The sequence below is a fragment of the Pongo pygmaeus genome, chromosome 18 (assembly GCF_028885625.2).
Source record: "Pongo pygmaeus isolate AG05252 chromosome 18, NHGRI_mPonPyg2-v2.0_pri, whole genome shotgun sequence".
Lineage (NCBI taxonomy): Eukaryota > Metazoa > Chordata > Mammalia > Primates > Hominidae > Pongo > Pongo pygmaeus.
In genome coordinates, this window is record NC_072391.2 from 31437275 (window position 1) to 31464944 (window position 27670).

General features: G+C 55.6%; 4 protein-coding genes and 1 pseudogene across 16 annotated transcripts in view; 2 read left to right on the plus strand and 3 right to left on the minus strand.

Moving 5' to 3' along the window:
• Window positions 1-706, plus strand: part of LOC129015833 (SAGA-associated factor 29) — an 89283-nt gene extending 88577 nt beyond the window's left edge. For all 4 annotated transcript variants that reach the window (XM_054454463.2, XM_054454462.2, XM_054454464.2 and 1 more), the window contains one exon: window positions 506-706. In XM_054454463.2, the coding sequence (XP_054310438.1) occupies window positions 506-622 (117 nt within the window). In that variant the 3' untranslated portion in view covers window positions 623-706. The remainder of the gene's footprint in view (window positions 1-505) is intronic.
• Window positions 707-859: 153 nt separating this feature from the next.
• On the minus strand, window positions 860-6032 carry LOC129015832 (sulfotransferase 1A2). Of its 6 annotated transcripts, none has more exons than XM_054454457.2 (8): window positions 5914-6032; window positions 4693-4844; window positions 4463-4588; window positions 4276-4373; window positions 2350-2476; window positions 2160-2254; window positions 1179-1359; window positions 860-1056 (listed from the first exon to the last, which is right to left on the minus strand). In XM_054454457.2, the coding sequence occupies exons 2-8, from the start codon at window positions 4838-4840 to the stop codon at window positions 944-946; spliced, it is 888 nt and encodes a 295-aa protein (XP_054310432.1). In that variant the 5' UTR covers window positions 4841-4844; window positions 5914-6032; the 3' UTR covers window positions 860-943. The 6 variants fall into 6 exon arrangements, with proteins under 6 accessions (XP_054310432.1, XP_054310431.1, XP_063510321.1 ...); XM_054454456.2 differs by having other exon boundaries at window positions 4693-4875; window positions 5914-6027; XM_063654251.1 differs by lacking the exon at window positions 2160-2254.
• Window positions 6033-6114: 82 nt separating this feature from the next.
• LOC129015836 (proline-rich protein 36-like) lies at window positions 6115-12479 on the plus strand. 4 transcript variants are annotated; one of them, XR_010124279.1, is made up of 6 exons: window positions 6115-10180; window positions 10831-10960; window positions 11031-11177; window positions 11401-11436; window positions 11542-11698; window positions 12386-12479. XR_010124279.1 is itself a non-coding variant. In XM_063654253.1 (6 exons), exons 1-6 carry the CDS (start codon window positions 9319-9321, stop codon window positions 11609-11611), a joined length of 999 nt encoding a protein of 332 aa, XP_063510323.1. In that variant the 5' UTR covers window positions 6115-9318; the 3' UTR covers window positions 11612-12300. The 4 variants fall into 4 exon arrangements, 3 of the variants coding, with proteins under 3 accessions (XP_063510323.1, XP_054310442.1, XP_063510322.1); XM_063654253.1 differs by lacking the exon at window positions 12386-12479 and having other exon boundaries at window positions 6115-9758; window positions 10005-10180; window positions 11542-12300; XM_054454467.2 differs by lacking the exon at window positions 12386-12479 and having other exon boundaries at window positions 11542-12313.
• A 2356-nt stretch (window positions 12480-14835) lies between these two features.
• Window positions 14836-20255, minus strand: LOC129015837 (sulfotransferase 1A1). 2 transcript variants are annotated; one of them, XM_054454468.2, is made up of 8 exons: window positions 20065-20255; window positions 18873-19055; window positions 18643-18768; window positions 18458-18555; window positions 16203-16329; window positions 16013-16107; window positions 15333-15513; window positions 14836-15209 (listed from the first exon to the last, which is right to left on the minus strand). In XM_054454468.2, the coding sequence occupies exons 2-8, from the start codon at window positions 19018-19020 to the stop codon at window positions 15097-15099; spliced, it is 888 nt and encodes a 295-aa protein (XP_054310443.1). In that variant the 5' UTR covers window positions 19021-19055; window positions 20065-20255; the 3' UTR covers window positions 14836-15096. The 2 variants fall into 2 exon arrangements, with proteins under 2 accessions (XP_054310443.1, XP_054310444.1); XM_054454469.2 differs by having other exon boundaries at window positions 18873-19024; window positions 20065-20254.
• Window positions 20256-22232: 1977 nt separating this feature from the next.
• LOC129015105 (structure-specific endonuclease subunit SLX1-like) lies at window positions 22233-24395 on the minus strand (annotated as a pseudogene).
• Window positions 24396-27670: the final 3275 nt, after the last annotated feature.

Genomic DNA, 27670 nt, shown 5'->3' on the forward strand with positions numbered 1-27670 from the left:
CTAGCCCCAAAGGCCACCATCCCTTTGCCAGCCCTGGCAGCCTTGGCAAGCCCCGAGTCAGTGGCTTCCAGCCCCAGGAGAACCAGCTCCGAGATGGGAAGCTCCTGCCCTGAGCCCCGGGCTCCTACCGCCTTGTGCTCTGGGTGACATGGGACACAAGCCACCTGAGGCCAGGATCCCTGCCTGCTGCCCTCTGGGTTGCCCTCAGTCCTCTCAACAAAGAGTCCTTGAAAGGCAGCAGACCCTCCAGCTATGACCCCACTAGGAAGGGAGTCAGCACCCCTACCCCTCCCCGCCTATTCCCTGCCTTGGGTCTCCAGCCACTGAGAAAAGAGCTCTGTAGCAGCAGGGACTGGGCCAAGACTTCTTGACCCCAGAGTGAAGGATGATAGGAGTGGCTGAGAGTCCGCGGCCCAGACGCTCCTGTGGTCTAGTGTGGGGGAAGGGGGTGCCTGTCCTGGCCTGGGGGTCTCTGAGCAGCCCCTCCTGTCTGCCTGCCCCACAGCCCCAGGATGACTACTCGGTCCTGTTTGAAGACACCTCCTATGCAGATGGCTATTCCCCTCCCCTCAATGTGGCTCAGAGGTACGTGGTGGCTTGTAAGGAGCCCAAGAAAAAGTGACGCCGCCCGGCGGACTCACCATCCCCCAACGACACAGGGCAGGACAGCAGAGGACGTGCTGCGATTAAACACATTCCCCCTCCACCCGTCTCCTGGGTTTTACTTCTCCAGACCCTCTCCCCTCTCCAAACAGGGCAAGTTGAGGAGCTGGAGCCGGGAGGTGGCCGTATTTGGCCCCAGTGGGCGATCACTCTTTCAGCTCAGGGTTTGTCTTGGCTTGGAATAGAGACTCTGCATTGAACACAAATCACACTTTATTCTTGAGGTGCTTGGTCAGGCTTGATTCTCACACTCCCTCTGCAGTGACCCCAGGAGCCCCTCTCACAGCTCAGAGCGGAAGCTGAGGCTGCAGCCTGCCATCTTCTCTGCATAGTCCGCATCAAAGCGCTCATTCTGCGCCACGGTGAAGGTGGTCTTCCAGTCCCCAGCCATGCCTGGGGGAGGAAGGCAGGGAGCAAAGCTGGAGTCTCATCCCAGGGGAGGCCCCGAGTGCCTATGAGGAGGCTCCAGCTGCTGCTCCCACCCGCCCCAAACCCCCGTGCTGGCTGGCACCCACCTTTCCTCATGAAGGGGGAGATGCTGTGGTCCATGAACTCCCGGCGGATGGTGGTGTAGTTGGTCATAGGGTTCTTCTTCATCTCCTTGAACGACGTGTGCTGAACCATGAGGTCCACGGTCTCCTCTGGCAGGGAGCGCCCCACAAACTCCAGGATCTTCCGAATCTCCCTTTTGGGGTTCTGAGCAGCAGAGGGCTCCTCAGTGGAGGCTAGGATTGCTAATTCAAGAAAATAAAAGGGGTCCCCTTCTCTAACCTCAGAGGGGAACTGGCCACTTCCACTTGAAAACCCATAGAGCCAGCTCTTCGACCCCTGGGACCCCAGTCTCTGGGGTAAAATGAATTGCTCTCTGCCCTGTGATCCCATCATGAGCTGGGCTTGGCTCCTATGGGTAAGGACTGGGATGGTCTTCTGTGCCTGTGGCCCTGGGTGACATAACCGTTGGCAAGGAGAAGCAATTGGAATAGATAGCTGATCCGTGGCAAGGGGCCGTGGTTCAGGTCTGTAATTCCCAAGACTTTGGGAGGCTGAGGCAGGCGGATCACCTGAGCTCAGGAGATGGAGACCAACCTGGCCAACATGGCACAACACAAAAATTAGCCAGGCATGGTAGTGGGCATCTGTAATCTCAGCTACTCAGGAGGCTGAGGCAGGAGAATCACTTGAACCTGGGAGGGAGGGTTACACTGAGCTGAGATCACACCACTGCACGCCATCCTGGACAACAGAGCAAGACTGTCTCAAAAAAAAAGTAGCTGATCCATGGCCACCCGTGCAGCTGACTCAGGCACAGGAGATGAGAGCTGTGCCGAGCCCGCTGCCACATGGGGCTGCAGTGGGGCCTGGGCCAGGGAGTCAGGATGGGGAATCCGGGCCTGCTGGGGGGCCGCCCAGGGAGGGGGCTGGGTGGCCTTGGCAGGTCCCTGTGAAGTGCCTGCTCCCAGGTGTCACATGGAGGGAAGCATCAAAGGCAGTCTCACCTCCTTCATGTCTTCATAGAAGAGGTAGAGAACAGGGTGGGTGCGGCTCAGCTCCCACCACTCTTGCACGTGGTGGTACCAGGACCCGTAGGACACTGGAGAAGCGGGCAGGGGGCGCCAACACAGGGTTGCTGTGCGTTGTAACCACCACCCCTCAGCTCCACACCTTCCTTCCTCCCATCAAACCCACCTTCTCCGGCCATGAACTTCTCCAGGAAGCTGTCCCAGGTCCCGGGCTCAGGGTACACCTTGGCCATGCGGTAGAAGTGATAGTAGGAAACCGCCACATCCTTCGCGTTGCGGGCAACATAGACCACCTGCAGGGGCAGAGGACTCGACCCCAGCACCATCACCACACAGCCCGCCCCAGGCCAGCTCATCTCTTGGATTGGCAAAGGAGGAACCTGAGGCTTAGCGGCTGACTTGCTTGAGATCTCACGGCACAGATAGGGCCAAGCTGGGATCTGAACCCTGCTCAGAAGCAAAAGTCCTGCCTGGTCCCTGAGACCATCATATTCTATAGTAATATAATCTGCATCAATGCGTCACACCCCGATCTGGAGCAAGGCATGCTCCACCAGGCGTGATCCCACCACCACCAAATTTTGTGGGCTTGTGAGGACACACCCTCTACTTTCTTAGGTCTACACGGAAGAGTCTCATGTTTTTGGTCATCAGAGCAAAAGGGAGACAGTCCCCCCCGCGGAAGATGAGACAAGCCTGGAGGAAGTGAGGCGGCTCTCCCAGAAGAACAGGACCAAAGCTGGGCTGAGCCAGGGCCTCCTTCCCGGGATTCACATGCCCCACACCTGGACCTTTGCTTTTTTCTTTTTGTTGTGGGTTTTTTTGTTTTGTTGTTGTTGTTGTTGTTTTGAGACTCTATGTCTCAAAAAAAAGAGAAAAAAGACCTTGGGCTTTTTTCCTGTTGCCCAGGTTGGAGTGCACTGGAGTGATAATAGCTCACTGCAACGTTGACCTCCCAGGCTCAAGCAATCCTCCAACCTTAGACTTTTGAGTAGCTGGGACTATAGCACTATGCCACCATGCCCTGCTGATTATTTGCATTTTTTATAGAGATGGAGTCTCCCCATGTTTCCTGGGCTGGTCTGGAACTCCTGCGCTCAAGCGATCCACCCACCTTGGCCTCCCAAAGTGCTGGCATTACAGCAGTGAGCCACCCAGGTGGCAAACTTTTTAATATTTATTTGTTTTGTTTGAAACAAAGTCTCGTTGTGTCTCCCAGGCTGGAGTGCAGTGGCACAATCTCGGCTCACTGCAACCACCGCCTCCCAGGTGCAAGCTATTCTCCTGCCTCAGCCTCCCGAGTAGCTGGGATTACAGGCGCCTGCCCCAACGCCTGGCTAATTTTTGTATTTTTAGTAGAGATGGGGTTTCTCCATGTTGGCCAGGCAGATCTCAAACTCCTGACCTCGGGTGATCTGCCCACCTCGACCTCCCAAAGTGCTGGTATTACAGGCGTGAGCCACAACAGGCCCAGCCCCCTGCCACCTGCCGCTTTTTTTTTTTTTTTTTTTTTTTTTTGAGACAGAGTTTTGCTCTGTTTCCCAGGCTGCAGTGCAATGGTGAGGTCTCGGCTGACTACAACCTCTGCCTCCCAGCTTCAAGGAATTCTCCTGCTTCAGCCTCCCAAGTAGCAGGGATTACAGATGCCTGCCACCATGCCCGGCTAATTTTTTTGTATTTTTAGTAGAGAGGGGGTTTTGCCACGTTGGCCAGGCTGATCTCAAACTCCTAGTCTCAGGTGATCTGCCTGCCTCAGCCTCTTCAAGTGCTGGAATTACAGGTTTGAGCCACTGCACCGGTGGGACACTCTTTCTATTCTTCATCTTTTTTTTGAGACAGTGTTTCTCTGTCACCCAGTCTGGAGTGCACTGGTATGATCATAGCTCACTGTAGCCTTAAACTCCTAGGCTCAGATGATCCTCCCACCTCAGCCTCCTGAGTAGCTGGTACTACAGGCACACACCACTATGCATAGCTAATTTTTTTTTTTTTGGAAGAGACTCATCTGGAACTTCTGGCTTCAAGGGATCTTCCCACCTCAGCCTCCCAAAGTACTGAGATTGTGGATGTGAAACACTGTGCCCAGCCTCACCTTGACCTTCTGATCCAACAGAGTCTGGGGGAGCAGAGCCAGGGGCAGGTGTGTCTTCAGGAGTCGTGGCGCCAGTGTGTCTTTCAGAGTCTCCATCCCTGAGCAGTGGATCAGAGAAGGTCTGGTGAGCTGAAGCCCCAGCCCTGTCTTCCTCCACTCCCCTTGCACCCAGGACACACTCACACACCTGAGGGAATCCCTGGGACTTTGAACTCAAGGAAGGGCACCCGCCTGAAGATGGGAGCTCGGTGACACTTCTCCAGGTCACCACCCTGGTAGATCATGTCCAGAATCTGGCTCACCCAGGTGGTGCCTGGAGAAGAAGGGAGATGGGAGGTGAGCAGGCTGAGGGCATGACCTCACTGGCCAAGCTGGGGACTGCCGCCTGGGAGAGGGTGGGTGGCCCTCCTCACCTACCGGACTTGGGGTAGGTGCTGATGAGCAGGTCATCGGGCTGGGCCCGGAAGCTCTGCAAGGGTCCCAGTGCCTCTGCAAAGTATTTGATGAGCGGGACCCCCTTCACGTACTCCAGTGGCGGGCGAGAGATGTCCTGGATCAGCTCCATGTTCCTGCGTCAGGGGCCAGAGCCAGGCCCATTCCCTTAACACCATCACAACAGCAAGAAAGCGGAATTCTTGCTTTCAGGGAAGTCACTGAGGCCTAGGGAGGCTGAGTGACTTGCTCGTGCTCACAAAGCCAGTCAGTGGCGGGGCTGGGGCTGAAAACCAGGTCGGGCTCTAATGCGGTGGTTCCCCAGCCTGGCTGCACCTTTCATTCTCCTGCAGAGCTGTTCAAAATCCCAGGGCCTGGGCCATGGTGCAGACCAGTGAAAGCACCCTCGTGGGGCAGGAGGCCCAGATATCAGGGTGTGTGAAGGTCTCCAGGAGAGTCCAGCTGCACTGAGGAAGCTCTAGGACCTGCCTGTGCTGTCTCCCTGCCAGCCAGCACCCTTTGTCTCACCATTTCCTGCCGTGACCCCCAGCTTCCACCCAGTGGGCTCCTCTCCCCGATGCTCCCCTCCTTGAGCCCCTCGGCCCCTCACATGTGGCAACTCCTAGGCTGGCCGGGCCTGTGATCCACCTGCCCGGCCACAGTCCATCTGGGCTCCAGGACAAACACAGCCCATTGAGCAACTGAGCTGGTATTGGGGGCCAGAGCCTGGTGTGGGAATGAGCAAAACTGTGATGACTCAGCAAAAGGAGGATCCTGGGCAGGGTGACTCCCGCCTGTAATCCCAGACCCTAGGGAGGCTGAGGCCAGAAGTTGGAGACCAATTTGGGCAGAATTGGAAGACCCCATCTCTAAAAATCTTTTAAAAATACTTTTTAAAACTATCCAGGCAGGATGGTGAGGGTCTGTAGTCATAGCTACTGAGGCAGGAGAATCACTTGAGCCCAGGAATTCAAGGCTGCAGTGGCCAGGATCCCACAGCACTCCAGCCTGGGTGACAGCAAGGCCTACCTGGCCTCCCCGGAAAAAAAAAAAGGAAGGGAGGGGGATTCACGCCGGCCGGGGTTGTCTGAAATGGGATATCCATGGGGAAAGGGCAGGGATGGCAGAGGCCTCGGCTTCTGGAATGTTGGAGCCAGAAGCTGAGCAGGGTGAGGGCGCCCTGGGCCATTCCAGTGTGTCACTCACCTGAGCTCTCGGGAACCTGGCCTTGTGCCCTCCTCGCCCGTAGTGGGTGAGTGTGGGTGCAGTGTGGGGAATGCAGGGGTGTTGTCTGTGCTGAGGGTTTCTTAGGTCCAGTGTGGGAGGGATCTGGAGCCAGGGACGGACTTAGATTTGCTTCCGGAAGGAAGGGGTGGGGTTGGGGGTGGGGGAGCTTCTCCATTACCCTCCTTAGTTTGCCAGCTAGAGACAAGCTTAAAGTGATCTCCAAAGCCATGACTGGGTTTGGTGTATAGAAAACAGAAGAATGAAAGGAGAAAGGGCCCAACAGTGGGTTTGTTTTTGTGGGTTTTTTTTTTTTTTTTTTTTTTTTGAGCTGTCATGGGGCTCCTGACCTGCCCCTGAACTCCAACAGACAAGCTTTCTCTAATTGACCCAGGCAAGAGAGGGGAGGGATTGGAGGAGAAAGATGGGATAGGCAGGCCTGGGAAAGGTCACCTACCTGCTGGCTCCAGGCCAGTCTTGAAGGCGCCAGGGGTTCTGGCCCAGTGCAGCCCACAGGCCTCCAGCAGCCCGTGCACTCCAGGCTCTGACCACAAGGCCAGTCTGGAGGGATGTGTGTGGGCAGAGTGAAGGGGCAGGGGTGGAGCAGAGCATGGATGCATAGAACAAGAAAGAACAAGGACACTGCAGTCCCATTGCCCTGGGAGCCAGCCCCAGCTTCATGGCTCCCTGGGGACCTCACAGAGCATCGATAGAAGATCCTAGAAGAACCACAGCCCCTGGCAGGTACTTTTCTTTCCATGGGTTTTAAAGAGGCTCCACAGACGGAGGCTTCACAGACAGAGGCCAGAGGAGGTTGAGGCTTGGAAGCCACAGGGCCCTGTGGAAGCAGGGCATCCCCCCACCCTCCTCGTTCTTTGTCCTCACTATTTAAAGTCTAGGATCAAGCTGGGCATGAGACGGGTAAACAACCATCTGAGTAAAGGTGAGTCTCCCAAGCCTTCCCAGAGTTGCGTGAGCTCAGAGGCAAGCAGGGAAAGCTGAGACATGGGGTTTCCAGGCAGAGGAGAGGCTGCTTCCCTGCCAGGGCCACAGGCCTCTCCTCCCTCCTCTGGGCCCCTGGTGAATCCCCATGACTGGCAGGTCCTCAGGCTACTAGCTCCGCCCCTGCCCTCAGCAACCTTCAGGAGGCCCTCTTGACTCAGACTTTGCATTGCACTCTAGTAAAAACCAGCCTGAACAGCAGGGGGTGGCACAGAAAAGAGGCAAGAATGTGAGATTTATAGAGTGGTAGCAAGAGAATAGAAAATCCCAGGCAGCAGTTTCACATGACCAGAAGAAGGAAACTTGAAATAGCTGCATGTGCCAAGGGCCAATAAGTCCCTGAAAAATAGGATGAGGACCAAGCTGGCTACGACCAACCAGACACAACATGGCGCTGTATTTGATGTAGGTTTCACCTAGGATCTTATTGTATGATCAGTAACGTATGAAACCATACACCCACCAGTGCCAAGACGGCTCCAGGAACACCTGTATTTGGGTGTAAATTGTGGCACCACGGTCTTGAGAAATCTTTACCTTTTCCTGGAACCTTCATGAATATATACCCCTCTTTAGTTAAAGAAGCCCATAAAGGTCAGCCCCAAACCTTGTAGGGCATGAACACTCTCTTGAGGACCCCCACATTCCTCTTCTTGAATGAGTCCTTTCGCTTTGCCAAAAGTCTCCCTACGTTCATGACTTTCTGACTCGTCCTTAAATTATTTCTGGCAAAGGTGTCAACAGCCCGGATACTGATCGAGGTCGATATCCCACTGGTCTTTGAGGACCTCCCCTAGGCCACCGGTATCTGGCGGGGGTTAGGGACACTGAGGATCAGGCTCCAGCAGGGCTGTCCACTGTGCCTGCAGAGGCAAGAAGGTTGGTCACAGGCAGCCCAGGGCAGGGAGTGGGGTAGGGAGGCTGGGGCCAAGGCCCACTCACGTCTTCTAATTCCAAGTCTTCTAGTATTTCCTCCGTGCTCATCCGGCACAGCCAGATCAGGTCACCCAAAGCAGTGACACCTCACAGCTACCAAGGCATGGGGCCAGAGAGAAATACAGAGTCAGGCATCACAAGCCTCCTCCAGCCTCAGCCCTGAATACCAAGATCAGCACTTGGCTGCCCTGGCCTGGATTGCACAACTGGGCACCCTCTTCCCAGAGCTGGACCAGGCTGGGGCCAGGGGACTGCACTCACCTAGGGCATTGGCCCTCTAGGGGCAGAAGCTGCCCTGGTTCTTCCGGAAGGAACTCCTCTGGCAGATCACGTGAGCCCTTAGGGGGCAGCCAGGGTTGGGGCAACACAAGGACCCGTCTTCATCCTGTCCCAGGCAGCAGGCAAGTAAGAGACAAGGAGGGAGAGGGAGCTGGCAGCAAGCCCCTCTGTTCAGCAGGCACTGTTCTGGGCATTACACAGCTCCATCCCGTGAGGCAGGGGTGACTCTTATTTGCATCTTACAGACGAGGAAATGGACGTGGGGGTTTAAAATCCTTGCCCCCTGGGACTAAGCTGGTGAAGGTCCTGTGAGCATCAGCAGCGATTGATTGAGTCACAGCCTCACCACTGCAGCCAGACCTGAACTTCCTCACAGCTCAGCAACACCCAGCAGGTCACTGAATCTCCACAGAGCAAGTCCTCTACTCACAATTAGCAGGAGCTCAGTAGAAGGCGCCCATTGTCCATTATTTTATTAACTATTTCTTGGCCGTCAGCTCTGTGTAAGATTTTGTTCTACAGCAGTGACAAGAGCTGCCCTCGGGCAGTTCAGTGCAAAGGTTGGGGTGGGAGAGACTAATGAGAGCCATAAAGACGAAGCAAGTAACATAAAGTATTCAGGAAAAGGAGCGGATGGGGAAGTACATAAGAGGTGCAATTTAATTTTATATTTTTAGAGACAGGGTCTTGCTCTTTTGCCGGGGCTGTAGTGCAGTGGAGTGATCATAGCTCACTGCAGCCTCCAACTCCTGGGTTCAGGCGATCCTCCCACCTCAGCCTCCCCCATAGCTGGTTCTACAGGCATGTGCCACCATGCCCGGCTTATCAGAGCTGCAATTTTAAATCGGGAGCCTGGGAAGACCGCCCTGTGGAGGTGGCAGGTTATCAAGACAGAAGTTGTAGAGAAGAACCTTCCAGTCAAAGGGAAAAGGCAGGTCCTGCTGTGCTCAGGAATGGCCAGAACTACTATCATCCCATCTTAGAGATGGGGACAGGGCCGCAAAAGTGTCAGGGCGTTTCCTGATTCCTCAACAAACAGCTGGATCCGAAGTCGTCTGGAAGATCGAGCCTCCGTGCCCGGGGCGGACCTCACCTGGAGCGCGTGGGCGCGCAGGGCGCACAGGCCTCTAGGTCCCAGGGTCCGGCTCAGGCTCAGGCTTGGAGTCAGCAATGGGACCTGCGCGGCGCCCTGGGGCAGAGGAGGCCCGAAGGCCAGTGGCCAGTGCGGTGCGGCGGGAGGAGGTCGGGGCGCAGCAGGAAAGGGAGGCCCGCACAGAGCGAGGGTGCCAGGCCCACTCCAACCGCGGCAGGGTAGGGGGGCATCAGGGCGGCTCCGGGCGGGTGTCGGACCCTAAACCCCGGCCACTAGCGGCCGCCCGGTCTTCTTCCTTACTCGAAGGGCGGCACGGCGGGCGGGAAGCTGTGCACCAAGAGCGCTATCTCCCTGGGGAGGAGAACGGGAATATCCCGCCGCGCTCCACCGCGAGTCCCTTCCAATCCCACCCGAAAGCGAGGTGCTCATTCCCGGCTTCAGCAGAGTCCCAGGCCCCGCCCCTGCCTGAAGTCACGCCCCCTGCACCTGTCCACCTCAGGCCCTGCCTCCCTCCCAGGTACCCACCCACCTGTCCCCCATCCTCTCCCTCCTGCGCTCCATCCGACCCCAGCGTGCCCACCAAGACCCCTACGCTGGACTCCAGCCTGGGTCATCACCCCGCCCCAGCCCGCTCCTTCCGGGAATTCCACCGCCGAGATTCCCAGCGCACTGGCTCCCCGTCACGCGCCTCCTCTGCGACAGGCCTCGTCCCCTCCCCAGACGCCCCACCCTTGTCACAGGCCTGGCGGGTCCCTCTCATCAGGCCTGTGCCTCGCGGGGTCCGCCGCCTTCTCCAGGAAGCCTTCCTCAAGCCACAGAGACCCTCCCCGTCTCACCAGGCGTGCAATGGCGCGATTCAGCTCGCTGCAACCACTGCCCTGACCCCCGGGGCTCAAGCGATTCTCCTGCCTCAGCCTCCCCAAGTAGCTGGAATTACAGGTACGTGCCACCATGCCCGGCTAATTTTTGTATTTCTAGTAGAGACGGGGTTTCACCATGTTGGCCAGGCTGTTCTCAAAGAACACCTGACCTCAAGTGATCCGACCACTTGAGGCCTCCCAAAGTGCTGAGATTACAGGCGTGAGCGACTGCGCCCGGCCTGGACCCTGTCTTTTGTGAGGCCCCCATTGTGCTGCTGGACCCGACAAGCAGGGCTGACAGTGAACCCCACGTAGACGCGGTCCTGGTGACAGGAGTTCAGGCAGTAGAGCAGGTAGACGCTGAAGAAGCGCCTCCATCTCTCAGGAACCCCGCGGGATCCTTCGAATTTTAGGAAATTCTCATTAAATACACTTCTGGGTCAGCACCGACATCAGGAAGAGAACCTGACCAGCACCTCGGAACCCGCTTTGTCCCTCCCTGGTTCCTCCCTCTGGGTGCCAGCTGTGCTGCCATCTCACCCATCTGTAGTTGAGCACAGCAGCCCTTGTAGGACACCTGGCCGATCGGGTCACAGTCCTGCTGGGCCCTCGGGCTCACTTGGGAGCTCGAGGCTCCCAGGGGCTCCTTCCCACAGCTCAGTGCAGCATGCTGGGGGGTCAGGGCCAGTCCCTGTGCCTGGGGTCTCAGGCCTCCCTTCCTTCCCACAGCAGCCAAGATCGCGGGTCTCTACGATGACTCGGAGCCACCCCGGAAGACCGTGCGCAGAGGGGTGCTGATGACCCTGCTGCAGCAGTCGGCCATGACCCTGCCCCTGTGGATCGGGAAGCCTGGTGACAAGTGAGGGCAGCAGCTGCGAGGGAAGGACTGGTGCCCAGGGGCTGGGACTGACCCTTTGTTCCACTCACAGGCCCCCACCCCTCTGTGGGGCCATCTCCGCCTCAGGAGACTATGTGGCCAGACCTGGAGACAAGGTGACTGCCCGGGTGAAGGCCGTGGATGGGGACGAGCAGTGGATCCTGGCTGAGGTGATCAGTTACAGCCACACCACCAACAAGTGAGTGACACCAGCCCCGGGGCTGTTCTCTGGTCACTGCACCTGCCTGGGCTGCCGCTCTGCTTCCTGTCTGCACAGCGGGAGAAAAGCTCCCCAGACGGTGCTGCGGGCGGGGCCGGCTGTGCAGGGACCACCGGGTCCTCGCCCTGCCCCCATCCTCCGCACTCCCCCACAGGGACTATGCCCCTGGCTGCATCCAGCGTTTTCCTCCTTTTGTCCACAGGTATGAGGTAGATGACATCGATGAAGAAGGCAAAGAGTGAGTGTCCAGGCCAGGGCAGGTCATGGAGCCTGGGGCAGCATAACAGCTGGGAAGGACCATCCCCACCCAGCCACAGGCTGACACAAGACCCTCAACCACCAGGAGACACAGCATGAGCTGGCGCCGAATCATCCCGCTGCCCCAGTGGAAGGTCAACCCGGAGACACCCTGAGGCCTTGTTCCAGAAGGAGCAGCTCGTGCTGGCCCTGTATCCCCAGACCACCTGCTTCTACCGTGCCCTGATCCATGCACCCTCACAGTGGGTAAAGCAGCCTCCATGGGAGAGGCCATGGGTGATGTCAGGAACAGGCTGATCAGACAGGCGGGGGGTCCTTGTTTGGGCCAGGGCAGGGCATGGAGCCCAGGTGAGGCAGGAAAGGTAGTCAAGGAGACAACCACCTTCTCAGGATGCTGCGGCCTTGGTGACCGCACGGCCAACACAGTAAGCCTCAGCATTTGCCTGATCACTGAGCTCAAGCAAAGCTATCTTCAGTAGGGACTTTCCCTTTGGAGAACATGTGCATTTTCATTTTACCTGTCCTCAAACTGACCCTTTGCTCATTTTAATAGTAAAAACCACACCCCTGGGTGGAGATTTAAAATGCTAATGAGATATGCATCCTAGGAACAAGCATGTATAGCAAATGCCCATGTGCACCCAGAGGACCACCCAGAACATGCTTACTAGTGACGCCTCTTCTCACCCATTATGAACAGTTGTGTAAGACTCCCATAACGGGAGTTTTTCTTGCAGTAATCAACACTGTCCCACCCTGAGGAGCAGCCCATTCTGAACTCACTCAAGGTGTATTGTCTATTCTGCACTTAACTTTCAAAATACTGTTTTGTTTTGCAATAAGTTACTCCATGCTGCACTTCTTTGGCTGTGTGTCTCCTGTTTAAATTATTTTATTTTGCTTATTTATTTATTTATTTTTTGAGACAGAGTCTTGCTCTGTCACCCAGGCTGGTGGGCAGTGGCGCGATCTCGGCTCACTACGATTCTCCTGCCTCAGCCTCCTGAGTAACTGGGATTACAAGTGCGTGCCAACACTCCCGGCTAATTTTGTAGTTTTAGTAGAGATGGGGTTTCGCCATGTTGGCCAGGCTGGTCTCGAATTCCTGACCTCAGGGGATCCACCCGCCTCAGCCTCCCAAAGTGCTGGGATTACAGGCGTGAGCCACCGCTCCCTGCCTACTTACTTTATTTTAAACCAAGAAGACGAGAACCCAGGTATCACAACAGCCGTCAAGCTGGAAAGGAGTGTCCCCAGCCACAGATTGACACAACCCCCAGGAGACACACCATGAGCTGGCAGTCATGGCCTCAGTGGAAGGCCAACCCCCAGATGGACCCCACAGCCTTATTCCAGAAGGAGCAGCTCATGTTGGCCCTGTAACCCCAGACCACTTGCTTCTACTGTGCCCTGATCCATGCGCCCCCACAGCAGGTAAAGCAGCCTCCAGGGGAGAGGTGGAGAGGTCATTGGTGATACCAGAACGGGCTGATCAGAGAGGCTTGGGGGTCCTCTTCCTCTTCCTGCTCTGTCCCACTTGTCCTCATCTCCTGAGCTAATGGGACCTGCCAGCAGCCCTCCCTCTTCCACTCCAGCCCCAAAGACTACTGTCCCCTTGCCAGCCCTGACAGCCTTGGCAAGCCCCAAGTCAGCGCCTTCCCTTCTACAGCCCCAGGAGAACCAGCTCTGAGACGGGAAACTCCTGCCCTGAGCCCACAGCTCCTGCCCCCTCATGCTCCTGGTGACATGGGACACAAGCCACCTGAGGCCAGGATCCGGGCCTGCTGCTCTTTGGCTTGCCCTTGGTCCTCCAAACACAGAGTCCCTGAAAGGCAGCAGACCCTCAAGCTATGGCCCCACTGGGAAGGGAGTCAATGCCCCTTCCTCTCCCCACCCTTTTCACTGCCCTGGGCCTCCTGCCACTGAGAAAAGATCTCTGTAGCAGCAGGGACTGGGCCAAGACTTCTTGACCCCAGAGTGAACAATGGTGGGAGTGGCTGAGAGTCCACAGCCCAGAGGCTTCTGCGGTCTAGGCTGGGGGAAGGGGGTGCCTCTCCTGGCCTGGGGGTCTCTGAGCAGCCGCTCCTGTCTGCCTGCCCCACAGCCCCAGGATGACTACTCGGTCCTGTTTGAAGACACCTCCTATGCAGATGGCTATTCCCCTCCCCTCAATGTGGCTCAGAGGTACGTGGTGGCTTGTAAGGAGCCCAAGAAAAAGTGACGCCGCCTGGCGGACTCGCCATCCCCCAACGACACAGGGCAGGACAGCAGAGGACGTGCTGGGATTAAACACATTCCCCCTCCACTCGTCTCCTGGGTTTTACTTCTCCAGACCCTCTCCCCTCTCCAAACAGGGCAAGTTGAGGAGCTGGAGTGGGCAGGTGGCCGTATTTGGCCCCAGTGGGCGATCGCTCTTTCAGCTCAGGGTTTGTCTTGGCTTGGAATAGAGACTCTGCATTGAACACAAATCATAGTGTTGTTGTTGTTGTTGTTTTGTTGTTAAGACGGAGTCTTGCTCTGTCACCCAGGCTGAAGTGCGATCCCAGCTCAATAAAACCTCCACCTCCCAGGTTCAGTACATTCTCCCACCTCAGCTTCCAGAGTAGATGGGATTGTTACAGGCACACACCATCATGCCCTGCTAATTTTTGTATTTTTAGTAGAGATGGGGTTTCGTCATGTTGGCCAGGGTGGTCTCCAACTCCTGACCTCAAATGATCCACCAGGCTGAAGTGCTGGGATTAGAGGCATAAGCCACCGAGCCGAGCCCAAATCATAATTTATTTTATTTTATTCATTATTATTATTTTTTCGAGATGGAGTTTCACTCTTATGCCCAGGCTGGAGTGAAGTGGGGCGATCGTGGCTCACTGCAACCTCTGCCCTCTCCCCCACCGGTTCAAGCAATTCTCCTGCCTCAGCCTCCGGAGTAGCTGGGATTACAGGCACACCCCCATCACGCCCCCCTAATTTATGGGTTGTTTTGTTTGTTTGTTTGTTTGTTTTCAGTAGAGTCGGGGTTTCACCATGTTGGCCAGGCTGGTCATGAATCAAATTTATTTTCATTAAATTGTTTATTTCTCAGGCAGGGTTCACTCTGTCCCTCAGGCTTGAGTGGATTAGCCCAGTCACAGCCAACTGCCTGCAGCCACAACCTCCCTGGCTCAGGCTATCCTCCTGCCTTCACTTGCCAAGTAGCTGGGACTACAGGTGCCCACCACCACATGCAGATAATTTTCTCAAATTTTTGTAAGGTTGGTGTCTTGTAACGTTGACCAGGCTGGTCTCAAACTCCTGTCCTCCAGTGATCCTCCGGCCTCAACTTTACAAATTGCTGGGATTACAGGTATGAGCCACCCTGCCTGGCCCACAAATCGTATTTTATTATCTTTTCAAAAATTGATTTTATTTTGTTATTTTTTTGTTGTTGTTCAACAGAATCTCACTATGTTGCCCAGGTTGGTCTTGAACTCCTGAGCTCAAATGATCCTCCCACCTCAACCTCCCAAATTGCTGCGATTACAGACATGACCTACCGTCCCTGGCCCTCAATTCATATTTTATTCTTGGTCAGGATTGATTCTCCCCTTGATCAGGCTTGATTCACACACTCCCTCTGCAGTGACCCCAGGAGCCCCTCTCACAGCTCAGAGCGGAAGCTGAGGCTGCAGCCTGCCATCTTCTCCGCATAGTCTGCATCGAAGCGCTCATTCTGCGCCACGGTGAAGGTGGTCTTCCAGTCCCCAGCCATGCCTGGGGGAGGAAGGCAGGGAGCAAAGCTGGAGTCTCATCCCAGGGAAGGCCCCGAGTGCCTATGGGGAGGCTCCAGCTGCTGCTCCCACCCGCCCCAAACCCCCCGTGCTGGCTGGCACCCACCTTTCCTCATGAAGGGGGAGATGCTGTGGTCCATAAGATCCTGGGGGATGGTGGTGTAGTTGGTCATAGGGTTCTTCTTCATCTCCTTGAACGACGTGTGCTGAACCATGAAGTTCACGGTCTCCTCTGGCAGGGAGCGCCCCACAAACTCCAGGATCTTTTGAATCTCCCTTTTGGGGTTCTGAGCAGCAGAGGGCTCCTCAGTGGAGCAAAATAAAACGAGTCCGCCTCTCTAACCTCAGAGGGGATCTGGCCATTTCCCCTGGAAACCCCGAAGAGCCTCAACCCCCGGGGCCCCAGTCCCTGGGGTAAAATGAATTGCTCTCTGCCCTGTGATCCCATCATGAGCTGGGCTTGGCTCCTATGGGTGAGGACTGGGATGGTCTTCTTCCGGGACTGTGGCCCTGGGTGGCACACCCTTTGGCAGGGAGTAGCATTAGGACTAAGTTTCTGATCCGTGGCCACCCACGCAGCTGACTCAGGTGCGGGAGATGAGAGCTGTGTGGGGCCCGCTGCCAGGTGGGGCCTGTAGTGGGGAGGCCTGGGCCAAGAAGGCAGGATGGGGAATCTGGGCCTACTGTGGGGGCTGCCCAGGGAGGGGGCTGGGCGACCTTGGCGGGTCCCTGTGAGGTGCCCGCCCCCAGGAGTCACATGGAGGGAAGTTTCACAGGTGGTCTCACCTCCTTCATGTCTTCATAGAAGAGGTAGAGAACAGGGTGGGTGCGGCTCAGCTCCCACCACTCGTGCACGTGCTGGTACCAGGACCCGTAGGACACTGGAGAAGCGGGCAGGGGGCGCCGACACAGGGTTGCTGTGCGTTGTAACCACCACCCCTCGGCTCCACACCCTCCTTCCTCCAGTCAAACCCACCTTCTCCGGCCATGAACTTCTCCAGGAAGCTGTCCCAGGTCCCAGGCTCAGGGTGCACCTTGGCCATGTGGTAGAAGTGATAGTAGGAAACTGCCACATCCTTCGCGTTGCGGGCAACATAGACCACCTGCAGGGGCAGAGGACTCGACCCCAGCACCATCGCCACACAGCCCGCCCCAGGCCAGCTCATCTCTTGGATTGGCAAAGGAGGAACCTGAGGCTTAGAGGCTGCCTTGCTTGAGATCTCACGGCACAGGTAGGGCCGAGCCGGGATCTGAACCCTGCTCAGAAGCAAAAGTCCTGCCTGGTCCCTGAGACCATCATATTCTATAGTAATATAATCTGCATCAATGCATCACACCCCAATCTGGAGCAAGGCATGCTCCACCAGGCGTGTTCCCACCACCACCAAATTTTGTGGGCTTGTGAGGACACACCCTCTACCTTTCTTAGGTCTACACGGAAGAGTCTCATGTTCTTGATCATCAGAGCAAGAGGCAGACAGTCCCCGCCCCCCGCAGAAGATGAGACAAGGCTGGAGGAAGTGAGGTGACTTTCCCAGAAGAACAGGACCAAAGCTGGACTGAGCCGGGGCCTCCTTCCCGGGATTCACATGTCCCACACCTGGACCTTTGCTTTTTCTTTTAATTGTGGGATTTATTTTACTTTATTTTATTTTATTTTTATTTATTCATTTATTTATTTATTGAGACAGACAGTCTCAAAAAAAAAAAAAAAAAAAAAGACCTTGATCTTTCTTTTTTTCTGTCGCCCAGGTTGGAGTGCACTGGAGTGATAATAACTCACTGCAACCTTGACCTCCCAGACTCAAGCAGTCCTCCAACCTCAGACTTTCCAGTAGCTGGAACTACAGCACCATGCCACCATGCCCTGCTGATATTTTGCATTTTTATAGAGATGGAGTCTCCCCATGTTTCCCGGGCTGGTCTACAACTCCTGAGCTCAAGCGTTCCACCCCCCTTGGCCTCCCAAAGTGCTGGCATTATAGCAGTAAGCCACCACAGGTAGCACACTTTTTTATTTTTTTGGGAGGGAGTTTCGCTCTTGTTGCCCAGGCTGGAGTGCAATGGCGCGATCTCCGGCTCACTACAACCTCCTCCTCCCAGGTTCACGTGATTCTCCTGCCTCAGGCTACTGAGTAGCTGGGATTTTAGGCATGCGCCACCACACCCGGCTAATTTTGTGTTTTTAGTAGACACAGGGTTTTTCTATGTTGCTCCAGGTGGTCTCAAACTCCCAACCTCAGGTGATCTGCCTCCCAAAGTGCTGGGATTACAGGCGTGAGCCAATGCGCCCGGACCCCTTTTTTTAATCTTTATTTATTTATTTACTTTGTTTGAAATGAAGTCTCTGTCTTCCAGGCTGGAATGCCGTGGCTCGATCTTGGCTCACTGCGACCACCCACCTCCCAGGTTCCAAGCAATTCTTCTGCCTCAGCCTCCCAAGTAGCTGGGATTACAGGTGCCTACCAACATGCCTGGCTAATTTTTTCAGATTTTTAGTAGAGATGGGATTTTGCCATGTTGGCCAGGCTGGTCTCCAACTCCTGACCTCAGGTGATCTGGCGGCCTCACCCTCTTAAAGTGCTGGGACACTTTAAGACAGGCGTGAGCCACTGCGCCTACCGGCCCCTCTTTTTATTCTTCATCTTTTTTTGAGAAAAGATTTCTCTGTCATCTAGTCTGGAGTGCAGTGGTGTGATCATAGCTCACTTCACTCTCTTTTTTTTTTTTTTTTTTTTTTTTGAGACAGAGTCTCACTCTTTCACCCAGGCTGGAGTGCAGTGGCGGGATCTCGGCTCACTGCAAGCTCCGCCTCCCAGGTTCATGCCATTCTTCTGCCTCAGCCTCCCGAGTACCTGGGACTACAGGCGCCCGCCACCGCGCCCAGCTAATTTTTCTATTTTTTAGTAGAGACGGGCTTTCACCGTGTTAACCAGGATGGTCTTGATTTCCTGACCTTGTGATCCACCCGCCTCAGCCTCCCAAAGTGCTGGGATTACAGGCGTGAGCCACCGCACCCGGCCTTCACTCTTGAACTCCTAGGCTCAGGTGATCCTCCCACTTCAGCCTCCTGAGTAGCTGGTACTACAGGCACACACCACCACGCCCAGCTAATTTTTTTTTTTTTTTTTGGAAGAGATTGCTCTGGAACATCTGGCTTCAAGGGATCTTCCCAGCTCAGCTTCCCAAAGTCCTGAGATTGCGGGTGTGAAACACTGTGCCTGGCCTCACCTTGACCTTCTGATCCAACAGAGTCTGGGGCAGCAGAGCCAGGGGCAGGTGTGTCTTCAGGAGTCGTGGGGCCGGTGTGTCTTTCAGAGTCTCCATCCCTGAGCAGTGGATCAGGGAAGGTCTGGTGAGCTGAAGCCCTAGCCCTGTCTTCCTCCACTCCCCTTGTACCCAGGACACACACATACCTGAGGGAATCCCTGGGGCTTTGAACTCAAGGAAGGGCACCCGCATGAAGATGGGAGCTCGGTGACACTTCTCCAGGTCACCGCCCTGGTAGATCATGTCCAAAATCTGGCTCACCCAGGTGGTACCTGGAGAGGAAGGGAGATGGGAGGTGAGCAGGCTGAGGGCACGACCTCGCTGGCCAAGCTGGGGACTGCCGCCTGGGAGAGGGTGGGTGGCCCTCCTTACCTACCGGACTTGGGGTAGGTGCTGATGAGCAGGTCATCAGGCCGGGCCCGGAAGCTCTGCAGGGGCCCCAGTGCCTCTGCAAAGTATTTGATGAGCGGGACCCCATTCACGTACTCCAGTGGCGGGCGGGAGGTGTCCTGGATCAGCTCCATGTTCCTGCGTCAGGGGCCAGAGCCAGGCCCATTCCCTTAACACCATCACAACAGCAAGAAAGTGGAATTCTTGCTTTCAGGGAAGTCACTGAGGCCTAGGGAGGCTGAGTGACTTGCCCGTGCTCACAAAGCCAGTCAGTGGCGGGGCTGGGGCTGAAAACCAGGTCGGGCTCTAATGCCGTGGTTCCCCAGCCTGGCTGCACCTTTCATTCACCTGCAGAGCTGTTCAAAATCCCAGGGCCTGGGCCATGGTGCAGACCAGTGAAAGCACCCTCGTGGGGCAGGAGGCCCAGATATCAGGGTGTGTGAAGGTCTCCAGGAGAGTCCAGCTGCACTGAGGAAGCTCTAGGACCTGCCTGTGCTGTCTCCCTGCCAGCCAGCGCCCTTTGTCTCACCATTTCCTGCTGTGACCCCCCAGCCTCCACCCAGTGGGCTCCTCTCCCCAGTGCTCCCCTCCTTGAGCCCCTGAACCCCTCACATGTGGAAACCTCCCAGGCCAGCCAGGTCCGTGATCCACTTGCCAAGCCACAGTGTATCTGGGATCCAGGACAAACACGGCCCATTGAGGAACTGAGCTGCTACTAGGGGCCAGAGCTGGTATGAGAATGAACAAAACTCTGATGACTCAGCAAAAGGATGGGCCCAGGCAGGGTGGCTCCTGCCTGTAATCCCAGACCCTAGGGAGGCCGAGGCCAGGAGTTGGAGACCAACCTAGGGCAGCATTGCAAGACCCCATCTTTTAAAATCTTTAAAAAATATTTTAAAAAATTAACCAGGCAGGATGGTGAGGGCCTCTAGTCCTAGCTACTCCAGAGGCTGAGGCAGGAGAATCACTTGAGCCCAGGAATTCAAGGCTGCAGTGGCCAGGATCCCACAGCACTCCAGCCTGGGTGACAGCAAGACCTGGCCTCCCCGGGAAAAAAAAAAAAGGAAGGGAGGGGGATGGGAAAGGGCAGGGATGGCAGAGGCCTTAGCTTCTGGAATGTTGGAGCCAGAAGCTGAGCAGGGTGAGGGCGCCCTGGGCCATTCCAGTGTGTCACTCACCTGAGCTCTCGGGAACCTGGCCTGTGCCCTCCTTGCCCGCAGTGGCTGAGTGTGGGTGCAGTGTGTGGAACGCAGGGGTGTTTTCTGTGCTGAGGATTTCGTAGGTCCAGTTTGGGAGGGATCTGGAGCCAGGGCCAGACTTAGATTTGCTCCCAGAAGGAAGAGGCGGGGTTGGGGGTGGGGGAGCTTCTCCATTACCCTCCTTAGTTTGCCAGCTAGAGACAAGCTTAAAGTGATCTCCAAAGCCACGACTGGGTTTGGTGTGTAGAAAACAGAAGAATGAAAGGGGAAAGGGCCCAATGGTGGGGTTTGTTTTTGTAGGTTTGTTTGTTTTGTTTTGTTTGTTTTTTGAGCTATCACGGGGCTCCTGACCTGCCCCTGAACTCCACCCTGCCAGGCAGGCCAACAGACAAGCTTTCTCTAATTGACCCAGGCAAGAGAGGGGAGGGATTGGAGGAGAAAGATGGGATAGGCCCGGAAAGGTCACCTACCTGCTGGCTCCAGGCCAGTCTTGAAGGAGCCAGGGGTTCTGGCCCAGTGCAGCCCACAGGCCCCCAGCAGCCCATGCACTCCAGGCTCTGACCACAAGGCCAGGCTGGAGGGATGTGTGTGGGCAGAGTGAAGGGGCAGGGGTGGAGCAGAGCATGGATGCATAGAACAAGAAAGAACAAGGACACTGCAGTCCCATTGCCCTGGGAGCCAGCCCCAGCTTCGTGGCTCCTGGGGACCTCACAGAACATCAATAGAACACAACCTGTGGCAGGTGGTTTTGTTTCCCTGGGTTTGAAGGAGGCTCCACAAACAAGAGAACAGAGGAGGCCGAGGCTTGGAAGCCACAGGGCCCCGTAGAAGGAGGGCATCCCCCCACCCTCCTCCTTCTTTATCCTCACTTTAAAGTCCAGGGTGAAGCTGGGCACGAGACAGGTAACCAACCATCTGAGTAAAGGTGAGTCTCCCAAGCCTTCCAAGAAACGTGTGAGTTCAGAGGCAAGCGGGCAGGTGGGAGTGTGGGGGAAGCTGAGGCCTGGGGCTTCCAGGCAGAGGAGAGGCTTCTCATATGCTAGGGCCATGGGCCCCTCCTCCCTCCTCTGGGCCCCTGAGGAATCCCTGTGACTGGCAGGTCCTCAGGCTACTAGCTCCACCCCTGCCCTCAGCAGCCTTCAGGAGGTCCCGCCTTGACTAAGACTTTGTATTGCACTCTAGTAACAACCTGTCGGACCCACACGGGGTGGCACAGAAAAGAGGTGAGAATGTGAGATTAATAGAGTGCTAGCAAGTGAATAGAAAATCCCAGGCAGCAGTTTCACATGAGCAGAAGAAGGAAACTTGAAATAGCTGCATGTGCTAAGGGCCAGTAAGTCCCTGAAAAATAGGATGAGGACCAAGCTGGCTACCACCAACCAGACACAACATGGCGCTGTATTTGATATAGTTTCACCTAGGATCTCACTGTACGATCAGTAACATATGAAACCATACACCCACCAGTGCCAAGACAGCTCCAGGAACACCTGTATTTGGGCATAAATTGTGGCACCACGGTCTTGAGAAATCTTTACCTTTTCCTGGAATCTTCATGAATATACCCCTCTTTAGTTAAAGAAGCCCATAAAGGTCAGCCCCAAACCTTGTAGGGCATGAGACACTCTCTTGAGGACCCCCACATTCCTCTTCTTGAGTGAGTCCTTTTACTCTGCAAGAAATCTCCCTGCGTTCATGACTTTTGGACTTGTCCTTAAATTATTTCTGGCTAAGGTGTCAAGAGCCTGGAGAAGGCTGGGCACAGTGGCTCACTCCTGTAATCCCAGCACTTTGGTAGGCCAAGGCAGGCAGATCACCTGAAGTTGGTAGTTCGAGACCAGCCTGGCCAACATGGAGAAATCCTGTCTCTACTAAAAATAGAAAATTAGCCAAGCGTGGTGGCACATGCCTATAATCCCAGATACTCTGGAGGCTGAGGCAGGAGAATCGCTTGAACCCGGGAGGCGGAGGTTGTGGTGAGCCGAGATCGCGCCATCGCACTCCAGCCTGGGCAACAAGAGTGAAACTGTCTCAAAAAAAAAAAAAAAAAAAAAGAGCCTGGAGATGGGCTGAAGTCGATGTCCCACTGGTCTTTGAGGACCTCGCCTAGGCTACCAGTATCTGGACGGGGTTAGGGACACTGAGGATCAGGTCTCCAGCAGGGCTGTCCAGTGTGCCTGCAGAAGCAAGAAGGTTGGTCACAGGCAGCCCAGGGCAGGGAGTGGGGTAGGGAGGCTGGGGCCAAAGCCCACTCACGTCTTCTAATTCCGAGTCTTCTACTATTTCTTCCGTGCTCATCCGGCACAGCCAGATCAAGTCACCCAAAGCAGTGACACCTCACAGCTACCAAGGCATGGGGCCAGAGAGAGATACAGAGTCAGGCATCACAAGCCCCCTCCAGGCTCAGCCCTGAATACCAAGATCAGGACTCGGCTGTCCCGGCCTGGATTGCAAAACTGCGAACCCTCTTCCCAGAGCTGAACCAGGCTGGGGCCAGGGGACTGTACTCACCTAGGGCATTGGCCCTCTAGGGGCAGAAGCTGCCCTGGTTCTTCTGGAAGGAACTCCTCTGCCAGGCAGATCACGTGGGCTCTTAGCCAACAGCCAGGGTTGGGGCAACACAAGGGCCCCGCTTCATCCCATCCCAGACAGCAGACAGGTAAGAGACAAGGAGGGAGAGGGAGCTGGCAGCAAGCCCCTCTGTTCAGCAGGCACTGTTCCGGGCATTATACGGCTCCGTCCCGTAAGGCAGGGGTGACTCTTATTTGCATCTTACAGATGAGGAAATGGAGGTGGGGGTTTAAAATGCTTCCCCCTGGGACTAAGCTGATAAAGGTCCTGGGAGCATCAGCAGCGATTGATTGAGTCACAGCCTCATCACTGCAGCCAGACCTGAACTTCCTCACAGCTCAGCAACACCCAGCAGGTCACTGAATCTCCACAGCCGTGCACGACGAGCACCATCTCCCTGGGGAGGAGAACGGGGGTGTCCCTGTGAGCCCTGCCTCGCCCAACCGCGGGTCCCCTCCAATTCCACCCGAGAGCGGGATCCTCACTCCCGGCTTCAGCCTAGCCCCAGGCCCTGCCCCTGAATGAAGTCACGTCCCCTGCACCTGCCCACCTCAGGCCCCGCCTCCAGCCCAGGTACCCACCTGTCCCGGGGACTCCTCTCCCTCCTGCGCTCCATCCGACCCCAGCATGCCCACCAAGACCCCTACGCTGGCCCGCATCCTGGATCATCACCTCTGCCCCAGCCAGCATCTCCCCGGAGTTCCACCGCGGAGATTCCCAGGGCACCGGCTCCCTGCCATGCTCCTCCTCTGTGACAGGTTCCATCCCCACCCTGGACTCCCCACCCATGTCACAGGCCTGCCCCTCCCTCTCATCAGGCCTGTGCCCAGTGGGGTCCGCCTCCTTCAGGAAGCCTTCCTCCGGGCACGGAGAGCCTTCCTGTCTCACCCGGAGTGCAATGGCCCGATTTGGCTCACTGCAACCTCTGCTGCTGCCCCCCTGCTCCACCTTTCAAGCGATTCTCCTCCCTCAGCTTTTTGAGTAGCTGTAATTACAGGCACGTGCTAAATTTTTGTATTTTTAGTACAGACGGGGTTTCACCATGTTGGCCAAGCTGGTCTCGAACTCCTGACCTCAAGTGATCCGACCGCTTCAGCCTCCCAATATGTTGGGTTTACAGGCTTGAGCCACCTCGCCAGGCCTGGGCCCTGCCTTTTGTGTGGCCCCCATTGTGCTGCTGGACCTGACAAGCAGGGCTGACAGTGAACCCCACGTAAACGAGGCCCTGATGACGGAGGTTCAGCCCGTAGAGCAGGTAGATGCTGAAGAAGCGCCCCGGCCTACCCACGACTCCTGTGAAACCCTTTGAATTTTAGGAAATTCTCGTTAAACACACTTCTGGTTCAGCACCGACATCAAGAAGAGAGCCTCACCAGCACCTCGAAACCCGCTTTGTCCCTCCCTGGTTCTTCTCACTGGGTGCCCACTATGCTGCAGTCTCACCCATCTGTAGCTGAGCCCAGCAGCCCCTGTAGGACACCTGGCCGAACGGGTCACAGTCCTGCTGGGCTCACTCGGGAGCTGGAGGCTCCCAGGGGCTCCTCCGACAGCCCCAGGGCTTCTCTCTGGTCACTGCACCTGCCTGGGCTGCCACTCTGCTTCCCATCTGCACAGCGGGAGAAAAACTCCACAGAGCATGCTGTGGGCGGGGCCGGCTGTGCAGGGAGCACCAGGTCCTCGCCCTGCCCCCGTCCTCCACACTCCCCCACAGGAACTGTGCCCCTGGCTGCATCCTGCATTTTCCTCCTTTTGTCCACAGGTATGAGGTAGATGACACTGATGAAGAAGGTAAAGCGTGAGTGTCTCCAGGCCAGGGCAGGGCATGGAGCCTGGGGGCAGCCTAACAGCTGGCAAGGAGCATCCCCACCCGGCCACAGGTTGACACAAGCCCCTCTACCACCAGGAGACACACCCTGAGCTGGCGCCGGATCATTCCGCTGACCCGGTGGAAGGCCAACCCCGAGACAGACCCCGAGGCCTTGTTAGTCAAGGAGAAAACCATGTTCTCAGGGTGCTGCGACCTTGGTGACAGCACGGCCAACACAGTAAGCCTCAGCATTCGCCTGGTCACTGAGCTCATTCAAGCAAAGCTATCTCCAGTAGGGACTTTCCCTTTTCAGAACATGTCCAAAGGGTCAGCAAACTGACCCTTTGCTCATTTTAATAGTAAAAACCACACCCCTGGGTGGAGATTTAAAATGCTAATGAGACATGAGTCCTAGGAACAAGCATGTATAGCAAACGCCCATGTGCACCCAGAGGACCACCCAGAACATGCTTACTAGTGACGCCTCTTCCCGCCCATTATGAACAGTTGTGTAAGACTCCCATAAAGGGAGTTTTTCTTGCAGTAATCAACACTGTCCCACCCTGACGAGCAGCCCCTTCTGAACTCACTCAAGGTGCATTGTCTATTCTGCACTTAACTTTCAAAATACTGTTTTCTTTTGCAATAAGTTACTCTATGCTGCACTCTTTTGCAGTGTGTCTCTTGTTTAAATTATTTTATTATTATTATTGTTATTATTATTATTTTAGATGGAGTCTCGCTCTGTGGCCCAGGCTGGAGTGCAGTGGCCCAATCTCGACTCACTGCAACCTCTGAGTCCTGGGTTCAAGCGATTCTCCTGCCTCAGCCTCCCACGTCGCTGGGATGACAGGGCTCACCACCACGCCTGGCTAATTTTGCATTTTTAGTAGAGACAGGGTGGCGTCATGTTGGCCAGGCTGGTCTTGAACTCTTGACTTCAGGTGATCCACCCACCTCAGCTTCCCAAAGTGCTGGGATTACAGGCGTGAGCAACTGCACACTGCCTGCTTAATTTACTTTAAACCAGGAAGACGAGAACCCAGGTATCACAACAGCCGTCAAGCTGGGAAGGAGTGTCCCCAGACACAGATTGACACAACCCCCAGGAGACACACCATGAGCTGGCAGTCACAGCCTCCGTGGAAGGTCCACCCCCAGATAGACCCCACGGCCTTGTTCCAGAAGGAGCAGCTCGTGTCAGCCCTGTAACCCCAGACCACTTGCTTCTTCCGTGCCCTGATCCATGCGCCCCCACAGCGGGTAAAGCAGCCTCCAGGGGAGAGGTGGAGAGGTCATTGGTGACACCAGGAATAGGCTGATTAGAGAGGCTAGGGGTCCTCTTCCTTGTCCCCTTTGTCCTCATCTCTCAAGCTAATGGGACCTGCCAGCAGGCCTCCCTCTTCCACTCCAGCCCCAAAGGCTACTGTCCCCTTACCAGTGCCCTGGCAGCCTTGGCAAGCCCCAAGTCAGTGCCTTCCCTTCTGCAGCCCCAGGAGAACCAGCTCTGAGACGGGAAACTCCTGCCCTGAGCCCACGGCTCCTGCCCCCTTGTGCTCCTGGTGACATGGGACACAAGCCACCTGAGACCAGGATCCCTGCCTGCCGCCCTCTGGGCTGCCCTCAGTCCTCTGAACACAGAGTCCCTGAAAGGCAGCAGACCCTCCAGCTATGGCCCCCCTGGGGAAGGAGTCAGCACTTCTTCCTCTCCCCACCTTTTTCACTGCTCTGGACCTCCAGCCACTGAGAAAAGAGCAGTAGCAGCAGGGACTGGGCCAAGACTTCTTGACCCCAGAGTGAACAATGGTGGGAGTGGCTGAGAGCCCACGGCCCAGAGGCTCCTGTGGTCTAGTCTGGGGGAAGGGGGTGCCTGTCCTGGCCTGGGGGTCTCTGAGCAGCCCCTCCTGTCTGCCTGCCCCACAGCCCCAGGATGACTACTTGGTCCTGTTTGAAGACACCTCCTATGCAGACAGCCGTTCCCCTCCCCTCAATGTGGCCCTGAAGTACGTGGTGGCTTGTAAGGAGCCCAAGAAAAAGTGACACCGCCCAGCAGACTCGCCATCCCCCAGTGACACAGGGCAGGACAGCAGTGGACGTGCTGGGATTAAACACATTCCCCCTCCACTCGTCTCCTGGGTTTTACTTCTCCAGACCCTCTCCCCTCTCCAAACAGGGCAAGTTGAGGAGCTGGAGCGGGCAGGTGGCCATATTTGGCCCCAGTGGGCGATCACTCTTTCAGCTCAGGGTTTGTCTTGGCTTGGAAAAGAGACTCTGCATTGAACACAAATCATAGTTTTGTTGTTGTTGTTGTTGTTGTTGTTTTAAGACTGAGTCTTGCTCTGTCGCCCAGGCTGGAGTGCAGTGGTGTGATCCCGGTTCAGTGAAACCTCCACCTCACGGATTCAATCGATTCTCCCACCTCAGCCTCCGTAGTAGCTGGGATTACAGGCGCCCATCATCATTCCCAGCTAATTTTTGTATTTTTAGTAGAGATGGGGTTTTGCCATGTTGGCCGGGCTGGTCTTGAACTCCTGACCTCAAGTGATCTGCCAGGCTGAAGTGCTGAAATTACAGGCATAAGCCACCGAGCCCAGGTCAAACACTAACTTAATTTAATTTAATTATTTATTTATTTTCAAGACAGAGTTTTGCTCTTATGCCTAGGCTGGAGTGAAGTGTCGCGATCTTGGCTCACTGCAACATCCATCCCTGGGTTCAAGCCATTCTCCTGCCTCAGCCTCCGGAGTAGCTGAGGTTACAGGTGCCTGCCACCATGCCCGGCTAATTTTATTTATTTATTTATTTATTTATTTATTTATTTGTTTGTTTATTTTTAGTAGAGACAGGGTTTCACCATGTTGGCCAGACTGGTCCTGAATCATAATTTATTTTAATTAAATTGTATTTTATTTATTTCTCAAGCAAGTTTCTCTCTGTCCTTCAGGTTTGAGTGGATTAGCCTAGTCAGCCAACTGCAGCCACAACCTCCCTGGCTCAGGCGATCCTCCTGCCTTCACTTGCAAGTACTTGGGACTACAGGTGCCCACCACCACATACAGATAATTTTCTCAAATTTTTGTAGGGACGACGTCTTATGATGTTGACCAGGCTGGTCCCAAACTCATGTCCTCCAGTGATCCTCTGGCCCCAAATTCTCAAATAGCTGGGATTACAGGCATGAGCCACCCTGCCTGGCCCACAATCATA

Coding starts and splice junctions, on each gene's coding strand:
- LOC129015832 (XM_054454457.2), bottom strand. CDS start 4,840: ATGGAGCTGATCCAGGACATCTCTCGCCCGCCACTGGAGTACGTGAAG. Junction 2,477..4,275: donor TGTTGGATCAGAAGGTCAAG/GTGAGGCTGGGC, acceptor CTGCCCCTGCAG/GTGGTCTATGTTGCCCGCAA. Junction 1,360..2,159: donor TCTATGAAGACATGAAGGAG/GTGAGACTGCCT, acceptor TCTGCTGCTCAG/AACCCCAAAAGGGAGATTCG.
- LOC129015836 (XM_054454467.2), top strand. CDS start 9,319: ATGGGACCTGCGCGGCGCCCTGGGGCAGAGGAGGCCCGAAGGCCAGTG. Junction 10,181..10,830: donor CCAAGTAGCTGGAATTACAG/GTACGTGCCACC, acceptor TCCTTCCCACAG/CAGCCAAGATCGCGGGTCTC. Junction 11,178..11,400: donor TACAGCCACACCACCAACAA/GTGAGTGACACC, acceptor TTTTGTCCACAG/GTATGAGGTAGATGACATCG.
- LOC129015837 (XM_054454468.2), bottom strand. CDS start 19,020: ATGGAGCTGATCCAGGACACCTCCCGCCCGCCACTGGAGTACGTGAAT. Junction 16,330..18,457: donor TGTTGGATCAGAAGGTCAAG/GTGAGGCCAGGC, acceptor CTGCCCCTGCAG/GTGGTCTATGTTGCCCGCAA. Junction 15,210..15,332: donor CTCCCCCTTCATGAGGAAAG/GTGGGTGCCAGC, acceptor TTCCTCCCCCAG/GCATGGCTGGGGACTGGAAG.